General features: G+C 40.2%; 1 protein-coding gene across 2 annotated transcripts in view; it reads right to left on the reverse strand.

Annotated features, from left to right (window-relative positions):
* Positions 1 to 571: 571 nt before the first annotated feature.
* LOC105915611 (metal transporter CNNM4) overlaps positions 572 to 20854 on the reverse strand; it is a 42249-nt gene continuing 21966 nt past the window's right edge. The window contains exons 5-8 of one of the 2 annotated variants that reach the window (XM_021309101.2): positions 18783 to 18879; positions 8298 to 8387; positions 3883 to 4058; positions 572 to 1916 (exon numbers count right to left, since the gene is read on the reverse strand). In XM_021309101.2, coding sequence (XP_021164776.2) covers positions 1380 to 1916; positions 3883 to 4058; positions 8298 to 8387; positions 18783 to 18879 — 900 coding nt within the window. In that variant the 3' untranslated portion in view covers positions 572 to 1379. The remainder of the gene's footprint in view (positions 1917 to 3882; positions 4059 to 8297; positions 8388 to 18782; positions 18880 to 20854) is intronic. The other variant, XM_021309102.2, reaches the window with a different exon arrangement.

Here is a 20854-nt window from a genome sequence, read left to right on the forward strand (position 1 = left end):
AATATTTATATATATATAATTAAAGCTATTATTGTAGGGAAAAACAAGCTGCCCAAAGTAACACAATTCAATAAATAAATAACTTGTTTTAACACATATATATATATGTGACCATTACAATTAAATTGTAATAAATACAGCTATTGCTATATTGATCTATGAATCATTTATTTTAAAAAACAACTACATTTTGAATCTGTTGAGTGTTAAGATACCAGGCAATTATTTTAGCAAAACATTTCTTTTGTTATGCTAAAGTTGCTGATTAAATGTTTAACCCCCCCCCCCCCCCAGTTGCTCTTCAAATAGACCCCAATGTCTGGTTATTCTTTCAATCCACTCAGCAACAACAGGCTTCTTTAAAGCAGTGTTCGCCCCCTTCCCATGAATTTAATGCCTCTAGTTGACAGATAAAATAAATGATTTATGTGCTGCAACACAAGGGACTGTAATATAACTAAATAACTTCCATACAGAAATATATATATATATATATATATATATATATATATATATATATATATATATATATATATATATATACTTTTTAAAATATGTTAAACACATTTTTAACCAGCTCTTTCACATTTAACTATGTATTTAAAAATATAGTAATTACTTTTTAATGTATGAACTTCAGAATTTAGATGATCACATATACATGTCTATTTAATCACATGTATTGAATTGTGGCATTTTGGACCACACTTCATGAAGTCATGCTCTGCCCCCTAGTGGATAAAGACAACCCCCACAAAGGCTGCAGCCCTGCAGTTGCTGACGCATAAGCTTTGTAGAAAGCATCTCTGTCACTTTAAACATTCAGCATGACGGTGCTGCGTTTCTATGTATAAACTGAAGAAAAACTATGGGTCATCAAGGACTGTAAGGAGGTGATGGTGATACTTGTAGAAAGCTAACATGGTTCACACTAAACAGCGGAGTATTGATGGAGGTGAGGATTTTTGCTATGGGGGCAGCATAAAACAGTCTCCTCCTTTCATTTCAACATCAACTAGTGTGCAACCTACAAAAATGAGCAGCTAAATCTCTCTTCCATTTACCTCCAGTGTACCCAGGCATAGGCAGACATACCATCAGCTGTGCAGATAAAACTAAATACAAACGTAGATTATTTTTGGTTCAGAAATGCATCCTCTAACGCATCTCCCCGTGCTCCCTGCTGGTTCCTGTTCCCACGCTGTACTGTGTCCTTGGTCTTTTGTCAGTGTTGGGATGGGAACATGCAAGAAGAGATGACAGAGGATAGAGATGTGCTGACCCATTTGTTGTGCCCCCTCCAAAGAATGCCGTTTAGGACAGAAACAGCCAACAGTAGTGCAAGGGACTGAACAGATAGCTCTCCAGAAGGACCAGAGTTAGATGGTGCTCTCAGTGTGAGCGTGACTGATAGTGTGAACATGTTGGGATGGCTGGGTGTAACTGGGCCGGCGGGGGCCCACGCAGTTCGGCTGCTCACTGAGCAGAGTGGTGGTCTCCCCGGGACCGCTGTCCGAGCCATCAGAGGGTGGGGAGCGCTGGGCTTTGGAGGAAAGGGATGAACCCACAGCAGGATTCAGAGCACATGGCACTTTGCCTACAGAGGAGGGAGGGGTTTGGGAGAGAGGGGTGTGGTTGCTGGGAGGGGGCGTGGCCTGGGGCAAAGCTTGGCTCGGCCTGCGGCCGGCGGAGCCGATGGTGAAGGTGGCGCGAGCGCTCTGGGGCGTGGGCTGAGTGTGGGACGATGAGTGCTTCACAGGAGGCGTGGCGAGAGCCAGCGGGGTTTTCGTCTCAGGTGGCGTCAAGGGGGGCAAAGAGATGGATACATCCAAGCGAGCGTGGCTGCCCTCCGGAGACTGCGGCGTGCTGTCCAACCTGGACGCCAGGAGAGCATTCTGGTATTGAGCACGGGTGACCTGAGGAGGACAGCAGAACACTAAGCAACAGTTTTCACCGAGCTTCTGCTCTTCCACGAGTTAATCGCCATATTTAACCTTCTATGTGACAGTATATGCAGTTACCTTTTCTCTTTGTTTGTTCAGGTACAAAATAATGTAACTGATTAACACGTTGAAGTAGTAATTAGTGTCTGTTCCTATACCGCTAAAATACAATGGCTATATATCATTCAATAACAGCTGGACCCACAGGGAACTGCTGCAGTCTAAAGTAGACTACATTAAGCTTAATAAGTGCTGACTGCACATTTGAACTGCACAAGTTGGGGAGGCCTCTGCCTGATGCTCCTCTTTTCCAAGAGTGGAAAAGTAGCATTAATGGGTCACTTTTCCCTTGTTGTCTCATATTTAAACTACTGGGAGGAGATTAGTTACGGTTAAAAGATGCCTGGATGCCTCTGAAAACAGCCGTTCTGGGGGAACTGTTTCTGTCCTTGTGGTAGGATAAAGTTACATGTTCTACTGTCTTATTTGAGTTTTTGACAATGTTACACAATCAAAGTTTGAAACTTGGTCAAAAAAAGATGTGAGATGTCCGTTTAGGAAACTCTGAGTGGTGGAGGTGCCATACTACTGAGGGGGCTTCTGACCCTGCGCCTCCTCTAACACATTATAGTTTTCTCTGTTGCTCTTGAATACTGGCTTTCTGTATTAAGAGTCCCAGCAGTGAAGCTGATGATATATAAGTGGGGTTTCCTGCCCAGGATCCCAGATGTTGTAAGGTTTAACACCTGTCTCAGGCTAGTCACCAGCATTTCTCATTCATGTAAAGTTAGACATATTTCATTTTACAACATTGTGAACCAGTTTAAAAGTTGTTTTTATCACAGATGAGTGCAGAATCTAAATCTATTCCCAAACATTTATTCTCATCATGGTTGTAACATTTGCACCCGTAACAGATACACTGGTAAATTCTGAGAAAATACATTTCTTGTAGTTCTCCCAGCATTTAAAGGTGAACGGGAACCAGTCAACCATTTTGCAATTCAATCCATTGCCAGTGATAATGTAGCCGCCACGTGTTATGGATCCTTCCCATGTGTGTAGATGACTGTGACATCAGAATACATTTGGATATCAATATCACGACCCATAGCTGGGAGGTCATTGACATATAAACTAAATAATGGCGGCCCCAGTACTGATCCTTGTGGTATCCCCACAGTGCACTGCTCCAGTTATGACACCACTTCCTTTGAGTGGACACATCAAGGGCGTCCATCTAGGTTTGATTTTAGCCAGCTAATATGATCTGCATACAGTTTATATTGGGTCAATTTAAAACATAAGTACTGCATGATTTGCCGTGTCAAAACCTTTATACAGATCTCTAAAGAGGTGCCTGCTCCATCACCTTTATCCAGGTCAGATTTCAGGGATTCCGGGAAGTAACAGTATGCTTTTTCAGTAGAATGACTGGTCTGGAAACACCTTTTTTCCTTTATTTAACCAGATGGACATATTTGGAGGGGGGACCTGGGCAGAAAGTCTGCAGCATACAAACTGCATTCTGACCTTGGGACCAATCATCAGAGGCCATTCTTGCCCAGCCTTTCGTTCCTGTTGCTGAATCATGAACAGTGAACTTGCCAGGGCCCAATGAGGCTTTCAACTTTATTTTTCATCTTATCCTAAATATTTTTAGGCCTGAGCATGATTTGTTGCTTTCTGGGATTGTTGTACTTTCACATAGTGATAAGCTAGTTTGGATAGCACAGTAATCTGCTAATTAATGCATTATTTCTATGATTATTTTATGGAACATTGCTTCTTTTGGAAAACAATATATACAAGCTTATTTGTTTGTTTGTTTTTGTTTTATTGCACCCCTTTATGTTTCGCCTGCACATTTCCATAATATATAACATGCCACGTCTGAAGTATCGCAGCAGTAGGCTGTCCATTAGGGAACCTGAGTTACCTTGACAAACTGAAGATCTGCTAGAGCTCGAACGCTGAAGTCTGGGATGTACTGGAACGGGGTTCCCGGGATCTGAGTGTTGCTTCCGCTGATAGAGCCGCTCTCCTGAGCACGCTCGGTGCAGCTCAGAGAGGCCGAGCGGTTCAGGTTGCCCGCGTGTGACGGAGAACGAAACTCTGGAGATGGACAGAAAGGAAAGGTGAGCAGCAGTGCGGCAAAAAAAAAATAAGAAGCTGAAAGGATCAAAGACAGGAGACTGCCTACTGAAAACACAATGTGAATGGATGCATAAAAAGAAACAGGGAAAAGTGTAGCACACTAATGAGACTGTGTTTGTTTTTGCAGACAGTGCAACAAACAAGCCATGCGATGAGAAAAGGTGCACAGACAGAACATCGCATGGCCGCAGCAGGACCTCTCTCATTGGCTGGTTTCACAGTTCATGGTCCAAGTGATGGAGGGGCTGTGTTCTGGTTTCAATGGTCAAGGAGGAAATGTAATGATTAGAGCTGAGTTTGAGAGCGGGAAGATTACGTCGGGAGGTTCAGGGAAACTTCGGGGGTTAAAGGAATAGTTCACCTTAATAAGAAAATATGCTGCTATACGCTGACAATAACCTCATCTTAGCCCAAACCAAAAAGGCTGTAAACCAGTGAAAACATCAGCTCTGACTCCACTTAGAGGTGTTAGGATTTACCAACAAATGGCGATTTCTACATCTAGTGGTGTACTTACTTTTGTTGCCAGTAGTTTAGACATTAATGGCTGTGCGTTGAGTTATTTAAAGAGGTTTGCAGTCAGTTATGCAAGTTGCGTGCTGACTACTTTACATTGTCTCAAGCGTCAAATCTTTGGTGTTGTCCCATTAAAAGATATAATAAAATCTTTACAAAAGTTTGATGGGTGTCCTTACAAGGGTGGACAGAGCCCTGCAAAAGTATTCATACCCTTTAACCTTTTCGCAACCACGGATGTATTTGTATTGAATGTAATGTACTTTACTGGAGTTTTGTTTGATAAACCAACACAAAGCAGTGCATAGTTGTAAATGCAACTATGCATTTACAACAAATGCAAATGCAAAGCCTTGTCCTGCGGTGGATCAGGGGAGAAATGCTGGTTTCTAATGAAAATCCACATCTTAGTGAGTTTTGTTAGTAAAAATGTTTGAAGGCCATCTATCCTTTTCTTCCCACTTGAAAGTTTTGCACTACTTTGTATTGGTCTATACAAAGTCTCGATAGGCACACTCGCGTTTGAGGTTATAATGTGACAAAATGGAAACAGGCTCACTGGATATGAATACTTTTGTCAGGAACTGTGTCCGTGAACCAGGCAGGGACTGTCAAATAATGGGCCAAATATTAAAAATGAGATTACACATGCACTATGTCTCAGTCTGGTGCTATTGAAATTAAGCACCAGACCGAGACAGCTTTGCATCTGGTCAATAAATCCAATGTTAAAAACAAGAAAAAAGAACTTTGGCTCTTTACAGGCCGAAGCAATCAAAGCTGCCTTCCTCTGGCATGTAACTAATCCAATTCTAGAGACATGGTTGCAGTATGCGCTGTTTACTCTTCAGGTCTCGCTAAAACTTAAAATGTTCCATATACCCAGTGAGACACCAGAGACAAAACCTCTCTTTAAGCTTTATAGCTGATGGTTCTCAAGATCTGGGGATGAACAGAGCCAGGACTCTGCTTTTAATACATGTCATTTAATACATTTTGCTTGTTCAACACTGCATGGCAAAGATCACAAGCACCAAAACAGTCATGCCAATGGACCGACTGCCAGAAGAAAGGACCCAGCAGCTTTGGTTACTTCACACTTCAGAGGAGAGTGACGGTGGTTCCTCATCAGGAAAGTGTTACGTACCCTAATGCAGCAAATGCTTTAGTCTGAAAAATATTCTCATTTATGAATATATATGACAGCTTATGGAGTTTCTCAAAAAGCATATCTTATATCAGTAAATGTGTCAGGAAAAGAGGGCAAATAAGCAACTTTGTTAAAGCGTGAAACTATTCAGTTAACCAGAGCTTTGCAGTCAGATTCACCACCTCCTTCTGTTGGGAAGGAGTGATGAAAAACATCTGACCGGGGATCAGTGATTAAACAAAACGTTGGGATCTTTTTTTTAGGGTTGGAAATTAGAGGGCACGTCATCTAGAGTCCCATCCAGCAAGTCGTCCTTTAAAACTCAACCAGAAGCAGGTTTTGACCGGCAACTCAGCACCTATTCACCTGTCTTCACTAAACGTGACGGCTATGATCAACTGAAAATATACTCACCGACAAAAACATGTGAAGCTCACAAAACATTTTAGAATTGTTTCCATTTTTTACTTATTTATTTTTTGTATTGTTTTTCATTTTCATCTGTATAGAAAAACAGGACTTTAGTGCTAGCATAAAGTTGTGACTTCAAGTTCCATCTTTTTGTTACCATTTACATAACCTTTTGAAAATCGCCTAGAGACGATGCCATGTTTACGAGTAGGCCCAGATCAGTTACTGGTATCAAAGCCTATCACAGTTTTTAAAAGTTAAAGTATGAGAACTCTAGAAATGCTGTCATACGGCTCATGTGGTTTGAGTGAGCAAACTCTCGTCCAACTGTGCGATATCCCTCCCTCTCCTGTTTCAGACCATTACCGTTACTTCCTGTTTACAAGACAGAAAAGCCGACAGTTTGGAAAGTCACATCACACTGTAATTAATGCAATGATTTTAAAACGTACATGTCGTTAACGTGCTAAGAGACTGTTAAGCAGCAGACGGCAGGCTAGATAACTGAGCCAATAGTCCAGTCCCCCTAAGCTGCAAATATTAGCATTACCAGACTGTTTCTGTTATAGTGTTTCTCTATAAAGAAATGAGCAACAAGAAGCAATAATACTCTGAGCAATAAGCTTGCTTACTGCTCCGTCTTCTAACTTTAGGGGCCACATTTTGCTTTAGTGTCCTAAAATGACACCGAGCTGAAATACACCTATACTTCAAAGGGAACTAAAACAATTTTTTTTTTTAATGAGCGTATTTGTCCTTGATTTGAGCAGGTAATTGCCAATGGAACAAGTATTTTGACCACTACAATAAGATAGTTAGATATGCTGCACTTGAAATAAGATGATGGAGATGAGTTTAGGGCTTGACAATAATTCAATAACAATATATATTGATCAATAGACGTATGGTTCAATATAAAAAAGAGAAAAAAAGAGAGCATGTGTTCTTTTTTTTTCTTTTTTAAAGCCTTACAGTTTTGGTAAAAAGTTGGTTAAACAAAGGGCTGTGTTTGAATTCAGAGTTCTTTATTTAAAAATAGGCCATTAAGCAACAACAAAAAATGGCCAGGGCTGCACTTAAAATATACGTTTTGAATTTTTTTATAATTATTGATATCAATCAATATGATTTCTATTTTATCAATATGCTTTTATTCTATGTCGTCCAGCCCGAGATGAGTTGCTCCTATTTTAAGTGCAAAAGTCTTTTTTCATTTGCAGGTCATTTAAACTCGCCAGTTTTGGTTACAAAAATGTGTTTAAAAACAGTTATGAGTGCAGCAAACAGCTAACTGATTTTAAACAGTGGCTGTAAATGTACTCATCTATAACATTAGACAATTAGACAAAATATTCTATAATTAAAATTATTCCAGCAATTTCTCCAAAAACACAGTGCAGTTGGAGACAACTGCCTGTCGCCCTATGACTGAATTATGTCCAAATTAGATCTAGTGCTCCTAGGCGCTAAACCATTTTTGTCAGTGAGCATAAATAGTTTAACAGGTGAAGGTTCTCAGTTTTCACAGTTTTGAAATTTCAAGACACTGAGTTCATTTTCAAACAAACTGACTTTGATTTTGGAGAGAACCAGAAATATCAAAAGTATCAGTTGGCTGTCAGTTTTCTCAGGTTTTGCTAACTCATCTTAAAGGGCCGTCTTAACTGTGACTGTTTTAGAAACATTTTTCTAATCTCCAGTCATTAAATGAAAAAAAGCATTGTTTAATAAGAAAGAGCAACCAAAAACACATTTTAGAAACAATAACTGACATGACAAACTGCTTTTCAGGGGCATGGATTAATTTTAACAACAACACTGACATCTATCTTGTGTGACTGTTTTGATTGAATCGAGTTATTTTATTGGAGGTAAAGCTCCCGTAGAGATGCTGAGAATTTTTTTTTATACCAGACTGTAAACATTTAGATTTTTTTTGTCTTTGCTTTTGCTCTGAAAGAGGTCAAATTTTAAAATGGTTTTGTATCTGTGTGAAACTAGCTGGATGAGGACTCTAAAGATGATCTGAAAAACAATATCAAAGGAAATTGTGAAGAAAAATCGTGTTCATAAAGAACCCCCCCAAACCTATCCCTCCTCCGTCCCATGCAAATGTTTACCTGGGAAACGAGAGAACAGAGAAAACCTCTTAAGAGAGAGGCGTCGTGGAGGGGGGGACGCCACTGACGGGGAGAGAGGAGGGGTAACAGCTGAGACAGGCAGAGAGAGAGAGAGAGGAAGATGCACAGAGAAAGAATTTAGACGGTTTATTCATTTGCCTGTTTAGATCTGATCTTGAAAAGACATGCGTTGACCCGCCCCTTTTCTAGAGAGAGATGCTCCAGACTTATGTTTACATCTCAGGTTTCAGGCACAACAGCTGATTTGATGAATTCACCTCATTAAATGGAAAAAAATGCTCTGAAATGCTGGAGTCTTGTAACAGTACCAAGTGAAGACCTGCCTTGTTGCAGATCAGAGGTCTACATCCACTCTCTGTCACCATGAATATCATGTTCATTAATGATTCCGTTTGTTGTTTTGGTTATGATTCCAAAATAAACTGGATGGACACCTTTAGTTTATTCAGATTTTGTTATAAATATTAGAACAAAATGTTGCTTAGCTACACCACAAACACATTCTTTTTTAGAGCTAATAACAAATAAATCTGGCTGGATATTTGACATTCCTCTAGGCTATAATGGTAAGACTCTATTTCAATTCTGGCAAAGAACTGGCTTTCAAGTTAGTTTTGAGTGGGAAAAAAATGTTAAGTGAGGTTTAGGTCAGGGCTATCCAAGAAACTAAAAAAAATCCCTTGGTCCACTTGTTTGGTCTGGACCAAAAGCTGACTTTATTTTTATTATTGTTATTTTGTTTTTTTGGTGCTGTTTGGTTTTACATTGTACTTTTTGCAAGGGAACTAGAACTTGTAACAGAGCCACGCATGAGACGATCGCTGTTCCCATTGGACAAAAATAACCAGGGTGGGATGTAGCACATACCCGGAAATGGAACCATTCTGGAAAACCTGCGTGTTATTGCAGCTGATAATCAATGTCAAGAGCAGCATATTTAACGCAGGTTTCCAGACATTGTATTTCTAGTTTTGGAACTGTGTTACAGAATGCGTCCTCCCACAGCACGCTAGCAGCACTGTTGCTAAGTAACAGGTACTACATTCACTTCTTCAGTGGCTCGTTAAGTCCAAAGAGACGTATGTTTCCTGTAGTTGGGTCGGATCGAGGCTGTCTTGCATTCACACCAGAAGCGAACTGAGGTTTAGGTCAGATGGTTGAAGCTTGCAATAAAATGGGAGTTCCTAAAATGCTCCAAAAACTGATCCGTGGCAGGAAACCAACAGTTTTGACAAAATTAAAAGTCCTTCCAAAAACAATGAAACATATCTAGCTAGCATTAGACCAGAAGTTGGCTGGTGGCTACAAAAACAATCATGTGGTCAATGTAGAACATGTTAAAGGTGAAATAATCAACAACACATGAATATACATAACACGCAGACACAAAAAGACATGATCTTTCTATTTCCATTTCTTATGTAAACAAGTTGATTGCACTGGTCAACCACATCAGTCCCTGAGGGGCGTAAGCACGCATATAGTCCTTAGCAGCTAGTCAGACAGCAGTCTACAATACTGTGCAATAAATTTAGTTACAGAATTGTGCAATTTTGCATAGATGTCTAACCAGACAGTCCTTGAAATAATTAAGTGTGCCAATATACATTTGCAAGTGTGAGACAGTATAAATGATTTGATTTACATCAGGTCAGAAACCTGTGTAACCAGTAGTGTGTTTGTAACATGTAACAGATTATGAACTGGGCTGATGGTCTGTTGAATTCCAGCAGGAGTGATAGCCCTCACAGCTTTGTGGAGAAGCTGTTTTTAAGTCTCTTTGTTTTTGATTAAATATACCTGAATCGTCTACCTGATGGGAGGGAGAGAAACAGTACATTGTCGGGTTGGGTGGGATCTGTGGCAATATGTCTGTCCCTTTTTTGGACTTGTGCAGCACAGCCACCCCTTTGCTGGCTCTCTGCAATGGGTTAAAAGCTGGAGTAATTCAATCAGATGATATCAAATGTTAATGCTTGGTTACTGTATTATTTTTGCAGAAATTAGGATTAGGGTCTAAGTTGTTAACCATATTACTATTAAACAAATGGTATTTGTGATTCATTTCTTTGGTGGTATATTTTTATATCTATGAACACAAATTACTTTGAACTACAAATAGCTGATTGATGAATGACAGTAAAATTAAATAACAAAACAAGAACACTTTAAACAAAACATCAGGATATGTAAAGGGGAAAATAAAACCAATGTAGGTATTTAGTGGAGACAGCAAGATCAGCCTTTGGGCTCCGATAGTTTGGCTTCACCGCTGTGCTTAATCTCTCTGTTGCTAGGCAGCAGACGTCACACTGAGGTAAGGGCAGGGTGAGCAGGTGAAGACTAGACTGTCCAGATTCACAGCGATCTCTTACTGTCTTTGTCTTTTCGCCGCCGACGTGGGACCCGATTTGTGTGGGCCGGGACCCCTCAATTTGGACACACCCTGTGTCTAAGTCCTGTAGATGGCATCCCACAATCCCATGTGCTGTCCTCACCCCTCATACTAAATCCTTCCTCTCTTTGACACAAAATGCTTTCTATTGTAGCTCTGTAAATGTTTTTTAACAGGATCATCCCAAGTTGTGGAACTTCAGAGCCGGCATGTCTGGGGGCACAGTGTTGAATACTGAGCTGAAGTCTTAAAAGAGCATCCTAGCATAGGTGTTGGGATGCCAGATAAGCCAGAGCTGAGTGAAGTGCTAACGATACAGCGTCCTTTTTAGAACAATCCTCCCTGTAGGCGAGCTGCAGGCTGTCCAGCAGGGATGGCATCCTTGATGTATTTCAGCAGGATCCTCTCAAAGTACTTCATGATGACAGGAGTCAGTGCAACAGGATGGCAGTAATTTAAGCAGGGGATGGTTGTTTTCGTTAGAACAGGCATAATGAGGAAGGATTTCAGGCAGTCAGGACCATGGAGAGCTGCAGGGAGAGGTTGAAGATGTCTAGAAAGACCCCTGCTAGCTGCTCAGCACACGGTTTTAGCATCCAACCTGACACCACGTCTGGACCTGCAGTCTTGTTGCTACTGATCTTCCTTAAGGTGGAGGTCACTCCACCCGCAGCTGCAGGATGGGGGTGGAGTGACCTCCACCTTAAGAACCTAACGACAAATAGGTGGAGATGTACAGCACTTCGAATCGTCTTGTTACTGAAAAGCACTATATAAATAAACTTGCCTTGCCTTGCTGTGTTTTTTTGTGGAGACAGAAGAACCATTGAAAAGGTCAACCATAGCTAATGCACTCAATTCATCAGGCCTATGTGGCAGAGGGGCCATATGAACAATGGCAGCTGACTTGAAACTTGCAGAAATACGCCTTAGAGATGGTTAGACCAGGAGAAAGTAAATTCTATCATCAGATGTAACTAAAATGTTTTGAGCCCCAACGTCCTGAAGCATGGTGATGGCAGCAGGATGCTGTGGGGGCGTTTTGTGACAGCAGCAGGTCTGCCAGTCTTCTTAAAAGCTAAGATGACAGCAACCAAATATAGAGAGATTCTTCAATAAAACCCATGCCAGGCTTCTCTGGACCTCAGACTGAAATTATTCATCTGTCACGACAACAGTGACTCGCAGCAAACTGCCAAGATAACAAAGGAGTGGCTTCAGGAGCAATCAGCGAATGTCCTTAAGTGACCCAACATGAGCCTGGACTAAAATCCAGTTGAACATCTCTGGATAGCCCTAAATTTGGCTGTCTACCATCAGAACCCATTTACCTGACTGCGGCTGAGGAATGGGAGAAGATGCCCAAAAACAGGTGTGCCAAGCTTAAAGAGAGAGAAAAGAAGACTGAGGGCTGTAAGTGCAGCCAAGGGCACGACAAAAAAATATTAAACCATGAATGTAAATCTGTTTACCCTTTATTATTGTAACATCAACATTTTTAAACATTTATTTTTTTTAAATCTGAAAACATTGCTTTATAGCTATGGAGTTGTTTGTGTCAATTTCTCTTTTGAATAAACCAGTACCTTAATGGGATTTATAGTAAGTCTGCAACGTAAAAAGAGTGGAAAACAGAGAAGGGTTGTGTAAACTATTGGGTGGGATTGTGTGTTTTGGCATTCTAAAGAAGATATGTAAGTAATACTGGTTTCATATGTAAATACGGATCTCCAATCTCTGGAACAGAGAAGCATGATGTTGAAACTGAAAATTAAATATGCTGTAGCACCAAGTAAAACTCCTCAATTTTACTATATAATCATGCTGTTATCCCAAAAAGTCTTTTGGATCTCCAGAAAACACAATCTCAGCTTCTATCTGGTTTGGATTCAATTATCCAACCACCTTTGAGCAAATTTATCTTCTCAAGATCTCAGGATTTCTCAAGATCTCAGGATTTGGGCTTTTGTTATCTAAAAAAAACCCACTGAGAACAATAAAGTAATACAAACATTTTCCATACTTCTTGTTCTTTTGTTCATACTAATCCAGAGTTTGAAATTGGTAAAATGGTCGGTTCCAGCCACCACTAGAAGCATCAGTAAAACAGGCTCGGTTGAAGCAGATAGTTCAAGACCAGGACCAGCAAAATCCTTAATGCTGCTCCCTTAAAAACACATACAATTGGCAATGGCACATGTGTCTGACACTGCAGATGAACTGCATAGAGCTGCATAATGTCCACAAGAAGAGCTAAGCAGAGAGCAAAGAGAACAACAGAAGCTGGAGGACAGCAGAAGAAGCTGACATGTAGCGCATTACAGCTGCCCATCAGATTTAGATCTGATCTGTGCTGTGATTCACATTTATTTGGGATTAAAAAACGGGATCTTCGATAACTGCAGAGCAAACTTAGAAAAGGGGGCAGTAGCACCTTTTCACACATCACTGCATCTCTATGGAGCTTTAATGGCACTAAATAACACAGATAAAACAGAAGAGAGACGCACCCTCAGTTTGGACTCAGATTTCATCAGCAGTTGCAAAGGTGAACCAGAAGGGGGAACCCTGGTGCACCAATATGTTACATTTAACTTCATCTACCAATAGTGTGGAGGTCTAAAACACAAGAAACACAGCACAGACCTTCACCATGTCTTGTGGAAGGTAACAGTCAGTGTTTAACCACAGCCTGAGGAACTGTAACTGTTCTGGATTTTCTACTCCGATGGCTCTGCTCGACAGTGAGAAAGCCCGATTCTAAATATGTCTATTTAAAACTAGACAACGAAGGCTTCAAAGCAGATGTCAGTCTGTGGAATCCTGCCACTCTGGGTCCTTGAGCAAAACCCTGAGCCCTAGATGTACCTCACAGTGGCAGCCCACTGCTCCCTTAGGTATGGGCTAAATGGAGACACATTTCATTGCAATCTACAACAGTTGCAATGAAAAAGTGATATAAAAGGGCGATGGGATGTCCCACATAGATCAATCCTCAGTAGAAACTATGAGAAATATATTTTTTATGAAGACCTGGCTTAATTTTTTAATAAAGAATGTGCCAACACCCCCCTCCCTCCCCCCCCCCCCCCCACCCCCCCTCCACCCCCCACACACACACACACCTTCTGCACACTAAAAGAAAAGGCCAAATACTCTCTATAATGGTTTATTGTATGCTATACTTAATGTTAGAACGCCTTGAATTAAATGTTGCTGTAAAGCTTTTTTAGCTGCTTTTTTAGAGCACCATGATGACTCATCCAGGAGGTCCCACAAGAACCCAGAACATCTGAAGCTCTGCAGGCCTCACTTTCCTCAGCCTAGGTCAGAGTTCATGATTAAGCAATAAGAAAGAGACTGAGAAAAAAATGACATCAATGGGTGAGTTGAGTTCCAATTCCAAAACCTCTGCTGGCCAAAATGAAAACCAAGGCCGGTCTCACATTTGCTACAAAAAATAAAATAAATCTAAAAACCAACCAACAATTAGACTTTTGGGAAAATATTCTGTTGACTGACGAGAAAAAAGGGGAACATTTTGGAAGGTGTCAAACTAACAGCATTTCAGAAAAAGAACGTCAGAGATGGTCAGGCTCTGATTTGGTGCCTCAAGACCTCTAAGTCCTATCAGAACATCCCCCAGGAAAATTCCTGAACATCCGTTTGTGAATTTAAGATCAAACACAATTGAGTTACGCAGAAGGACAGTGCTTCAAAGCACACCAGAGATAAAAAGATTAAAAAAAGAATGAATGTTTTTGGAGTGGCCTAGTCAAAGTCCAGATCTATATGAGATGTGGGTGCTGGTGCTTAAACAGGCTCTTCATGCTTAAAAATCTATTTAATGGGGTTGGATTAAAATGAGTTAGCCTAAATTCCTCCACAGTGAATGGAAGCGACATATTACCAGATATCGCAAGCGCTTGATGACAGTTGTTGGGTTTGGCTGAAGTTTACTTTTTCACATCAGGTGAGATTGGTTTAAATATATTTTTTACTTAGTGCAGGGTTCTCCCCAAAGGATGGAATAAGGGTGCAGCGCCGCTATACTGATTTTCAAATTTAGAGTGTTTCTTTCCCATTTCCCCCCGATTATTTTCCTCAAATTCATCGAAATTCCTTGGCCCACGCGTCACTCTCCACGGGTGCCATTGTTTTCCAGCAAAATCTCAGAGTATTGTCATCTCGCGATATTTTAGTGTGATACTTGCTTCTCATTGGTCGTTTCTGTGATGCATTCAAATTAAGCGCTGTTATTGGTGGAAATCTGACCGCACGCAAATCTTTAGAGCCATTTTCACGGGAGAATTTCATAACTATTCCCGATGAAGGAAATTAGACAAATCTTGACAAAACGCAAGCGCCACATGAAGCCCGATGATCAGAGGCCGATCTCTGAATTTTTTGTTGCGTCCTTGACAGTGACCAACGCCCGTGTAGCTGAGGAGCGGCCAGAAAAACGTCCCAACAGGCCGCCTTGGGAGGGGGGCGTGCTCACGCCAAACTTCACGGACAGAGCTGGTGTGACTGGTAACCCCGTATGGATGTTTGAGTAAGAATAAACAGTGCAGTAGTTTGTTAGGTTAGACCACATGAAGGTAAACAATATGCAGATGTTACCTTTCTACTAGTATTTGTACATATTGTTAGCAATAAACATTTCATTTGATCTTAAGAAGAACTTGGTGTTGGATACTTTCTTATGTATCTTAAGTTGTATATTTAGAGTGGACTGAAAGCTGAAGTTGCTGAAAATGGCCTCCATTTGTACTTGATACAGTGAAAATGCTAGAGCTTCCCCTCCGAACGTACCACCCCCTGCTGTTACGCGCTACTTTGGGTGAAATTTGACAGCCCCTCCAGTATACTCTAAATTTCTGGGGAGAACCATGCTTAGCAAATGAAGTCGCGATTAAAAAACAGCTTTGTTGTATTGCCTTGTGTTATTTTTGTCTAATATAAAATTTGTTTGCCCATTTGAAACATTTCATTGGGACTTTTTCACAGCACTGTATGTGTGAAACATTTTATTTCAGATTAAAAACAGGTTTTATGACTAGGATTCTGTTACTTGGATGAAGAGGTCCTCAGACATATGAGAACAGGACCTATATTAATTTGTTTAATTTTAAAATCATGGTAATCCTGCTCTTGCTGTCATATTTTTCAGCCAGAGGCATCAAAACACCATAAACGTCCCACGTGGGACCTCAGACATCATTGTTTCTTGACAACAATCCCTATTTTCTTTCTATTATCTTTTCTCTGGGGGCTCTACTACGGCATTAATGGAAAACCTTTAACCACCAATAAAACAAATCCTCTCAAGAGCCTGGCAGGTCATCTCAGGGGAAACAGTCAGCTAATCTGTAAACCCGCCGCCCCCATAGGAAACACACTCTGACCTCAGATGGAGAATTCTTTCAGCTAACCAAAACCAAGCTGGTGTTTGCCAAATACAGTACATGCTACCGATACAAAAGTTTCTTTACAGCTTCGTCAGAAAGATTTTACCGATAAGCACTTAAATAGATTTAAATGCTGAGATTTTATGCTCCTGTTTGCCTCTTCGTCCCATCAACAACAGGACCGGAATCTGTAAAACGGTCCATTTAGATCTCCGAGAAAAAATACCCACCGCCAATAAGTGTTTAGTCTCATGTCAATTTTGTTTGGGTCAGCTCTCAACTTGAACAAGGACACAAACTAAGTGTTTCCCTTTTTGGACTAAGCCTATTGGCTTTTCTACCACTCAGTACAAACAGATTGCTTTACTGTCAGCTCCATGACGCTGCACTTTGTGAAAGAGCATCAGCAAGTACAGAACTCAACTATACTTGTATATATGTATATTCCCCCCATGGGATTTTCCCCAAACTGACCAAACACACCCCTTATTTTCCCAACATACAGATTTGATCTGTTTTTAAAAGATACAGTTCGGTCCAGTTTTGTGCATTTTTGTGTATGTCTGTATTTTATGGCATACTAAATATTTGCCTACAGTTTCTCAGGTGCTTTATGCCTATTTAAGGATTTGATTTCTTTAATCACCCAATTTACATCTTAAAAGAAGTTAATTTCAAAGCACTATAAAAGCTTACTCCCCAGTTTTTTGGGTTTGTTTTGTGTGTAACTGAAAGTAATCTCTAGGTCACGTCTCTAAAGTATTGGCATCCCACAAGGCTGTGTAATTAGCCTTGTGAGGAATATGTTACAGCACTTAACTACATTTTTCATACTCCCTGAACTTTTTCCACATTTTGTCATGTCACAACCACAGACGTCTGTGTATTTTATGGGGATTTTAGTTGGCTTGTTGTAAACTGCAAGCACATCTTTGTTTCAGCAATGGCTGCCTTCTCTCCCCCATAAACGCCCTGCGTGTGGACTAACCTACTGACAGATTCTTCCCAGCTCAGCTGTGGCTCTCTGCAGCCCCTCCAGAGTTACCATGGGCCTCTTTTCTGGTTCTCTGATTAATGTTCTCCATTCCAGGTCTGTTGTTCCAGGTGGATGCCCATGTCAATTAGGTTTTGCACTTATGCCATGCTGTTTCCTTTTATTGAGATAACGGATTGTTCTGTGAAATGAGATGTTCAAGGCTCGTGATGTTTTTTTTAATATATATATATATATATATATATATATATATATATATATATATATATATATATATATATATATATATATATATATATAACCTAACGCTGCTTTAAACAGCTCTGTTTTGGCAGAAAAGCTACATTTATACTAAAAGTAAATTACACATAAGCAGGTTTTATTAACTAGTTAGGTACACTCCGAAGGCGACTGTTGCACAAAATTTTATTTAAGGACATCAGAGTAAATGGGAACTGTAAATAAACAAATTTATTTGTGTTCGTCTGTTCGTCTATAAAATTAAAAAAATGTGGCAAAAAACCTAAGAGTTCTGAATATTTTAATTTTAATTTTAAAAAGGCACCAGATACCAATGACTGGGTCCAACTTTGTCAAATCCAATGGCTTTAAAATTGCCCTCTGGACTATCAGAACACTGAAAGCAGTAAGTAAACTTTATTTATATAGCACCTTTCACATGATAACAACCACAAAGTGATTCACATAAAAACAACACAGAAAATAAAAGCATGAAAGCAGCGATAATAAAAACAGCACACATGCAACAGCTTACAGCATAAAACTAGTTAACAGCCAATCTAAATAAATGGGTCTTTAGCTGCTTTTTGAAAGGCAACACATCCCACAATCTTTGAGCCACAGCTCTGACGGCCTTAGTAGTAAGACATGTTCCTGTGTGGTCAAAGGTCAAAGGTCAAACGTGTCAACACCTTCAATCTCACTGTGTAAACTGACTTCACCTGGACTTGTCACATCACTGAGCAAACCGACAAATAAAAACCCTGCAGAGGTCCCTTTTTCAGGGGGCCTAGAATGTAGTATTGATGTTGGAAGCAAGTAGAAACCAAGAAATGCCTGCAGAGAATGATATAGATGGGCCAACACATGGCTGGGATCCACCATTTTAATCTGCAGTCCACCTATTACCTTGTCTTCACGAACCGGCTGTCAGCGACGGGACGTTGGTGTGAAATGTCAGAACAAAATGGTTTAAAGGCAGTTTGTGGCCCCAGGGACTAATTATTCATTTCAAGTCCCCTCTCCTCACCTCCTCTCTGCTCTCGTTCCATCAATAAAAAAATACATGAAGCAAAACACTGCACACAGAAAGTTCATAATGTGCACATTTCGGTTCTCCTAGTGTGTGCCTGCAGGGTTGTTAAAAGTTACCATGTCCCGATGCACACCTTTTATTTCATATTTTTGTGAAGTAAACAGGAACACAAGAAATGTAGCTGACAAAAAAAGCTTCTGACCTTTAACCCTCACAGGCAGGCTGAGAAATGCATCAGCGTCCTCTCAAAGACATGCCTGTGTCTGCCTGCACAGGTCTATAAGGAGTGTGTGTGTGTGTGTGTGTGTGTGTGTGTGTGTGTGTGTGTGTGTGTGTGTGTGTGTGTGTGTGTGTGTGTGTGTGTGTGTGTGTGTGTGTGTTGTCTCACCCAGCGATGATGTGCTCAGGGCCATGACTCCATAGTAGGAGAACGGGCCAGTCTCAAACTTCATGTTCTCATTTCCAGCTTCAACCTCCACCCGCCCCTGAGGAACACACACAAAGAAATATTCTTTACTGGCTTGTTGAGGCAGAGGTCTAAAGCATGTGACATCGCATTTCTCCCAGTAAAACATGTTTTTTTTTTGTTTTTTTTTAAGTGTGATCCTTCAAAACACAGTTAAACACAGATCAGGATGCGCTATGATGACAACAAAGACTCTACAGCTTGAAGGAGATGTTATTCTAGGCTCTGACGGTTCAAAACCAGCAGGAAGTAAAGCAATGAACCTCCAGAAACAGTCTAGTCTCAGGCGTCCGTTTCTGATTATTTCCAGACTAATAGCAGAGAAACAACAGATGAGCTTATTTTAAGGTATTTTTTATTGAAATAATAGATGGATTTTTTTTATTGCAGAAGACGTCTTATTCTGTTGAAATCTAAATCTAAATAAATACAAAACAACCTCATTGAGGTGACATACAGACATCTTAAGTGTTTACATCCCTGATAAAAAAAACAGGTTTTTGTGACATTAAAGAAAAATATATTTGAAACCTTTTTGCACATGGCATTTATCCCGTAACATTCAACAGAAAACAGGCTGACCTTTTGAAGAAATAAAATCATAAAAAGATGTAGGGCTGGACGATAATTCAATATCAATATATATCGATTGATAGACGTATATCGATGATAGAAAAGAAGGGTCAATAAAAAGTTCAATAGAATAACAGTTTTCCTTCCTTTTGCATTCTAGCCATGTAAATTAATATAACAGTCATTACATCCTCCCAACCAATCATAAACGCTGACCAAGGAACCAAGCTCCGCCCCCTTCAGAGAGTTCAGAGAGCACACATTTTTTTGTTTTTTTTAAACTTGTAGTTCTGGTAAAAAGTTGGTTGAATAAAGGGTTTAGTTTGAATTCAGTGTTTGTGTGTTCTGTATCTAAATATAGGTCGCTAAGCAACAGCATAAAACGGCCAGGGCAGCACTTAAAAATGTTTTGAATTTGTTGATAATTATCAATATCAATCAATATTTTCTACTTTATCGATATACTTATTTTCTATATCGTCCAGCCCTAAAAAGATGCAATAACCTAGATGCACAAGTATACCCTTACATTAATATGTAGTTAAAACACACCACTTGATTCAATTTAAGATTTAAGTCTTCTTTGGAAGCTGTCTCCACATCTTGGCGTGACAATATTTGCCCACTTCTGTCACACTGTGAGGACATTCCTCGTCCACAGTCCTATTCGGGTGTCCCAACTGAATCTGTAAGATTCAGTGCTGGACTCTGGCTAGATCAAGCTAAAACCTGTGGGTGACTATATGCAAAAGTTGCCTTTGTGCAATCAAATGAACAATAAAAATGAACTCTATTATTATGCCTAAAAGACTGGTCAAATATCCAGACTATATCTATAATTTTAGGTCAGCAAGTGGTCTCGAAAAAGAAAGATTTGATTGCTTCTTTGGTATACTGGTCTATTTAAACCTTTGACGTCAAATATTGCAGTTAAGGTAAAGATTGCTAGAATTTCTGGACAAATTACCGTATTTTTCAGACCATTATATGGCACATTAAATATTCTTCCCAAATGGGTAATATCACTCCTCCTATCTGCGTACACAGCTCTCTTCTGAAAGGGAGAGCTATCCGTCTCTGTTGGGAGGACAGAGTAGTTGGACTACACACCCTGTTTCTAACATTAGGCCAAAATAAACGTAACTTTTATACTGAAATAACTCACTAGTTTATTGTTGCTAGCATGTACTCCAGGCAAGGGCTGCCTTACATGAATGCACATCAAGTTTAGACATTACAGTCAGGCAGTCTTGTAGACAGCTCAGGGGTCCGGTCAGGTCACAGTGTACCGTAATGCTCCGAATATCCATTGAGTGGAGCAGCTTCAAAGTCGTACTTACACATGTTAACAGATTTTTTAGCACATTGTACCACAGTAAACACAACAGTAATCATATATAAGGCGCACCATCAATTTTTAA

The sequence above is a fragment of the Fundulus heteroclitus genome, chromosome 8 (genome assembly GCF_011125445.2).
Source record: "Fundulus heteroclitus isolate FHET01 chromosome 8, MU-UCD_Fhet_4.1, whole genome shotgun sequence".
Taxonomy (NCBI): Eukaryota; Metazoa; Chordata; class Actinopteri; order Cyprinodontiformes; family Fundulidae; genus Fundulus; species Fundulus heteroclitus.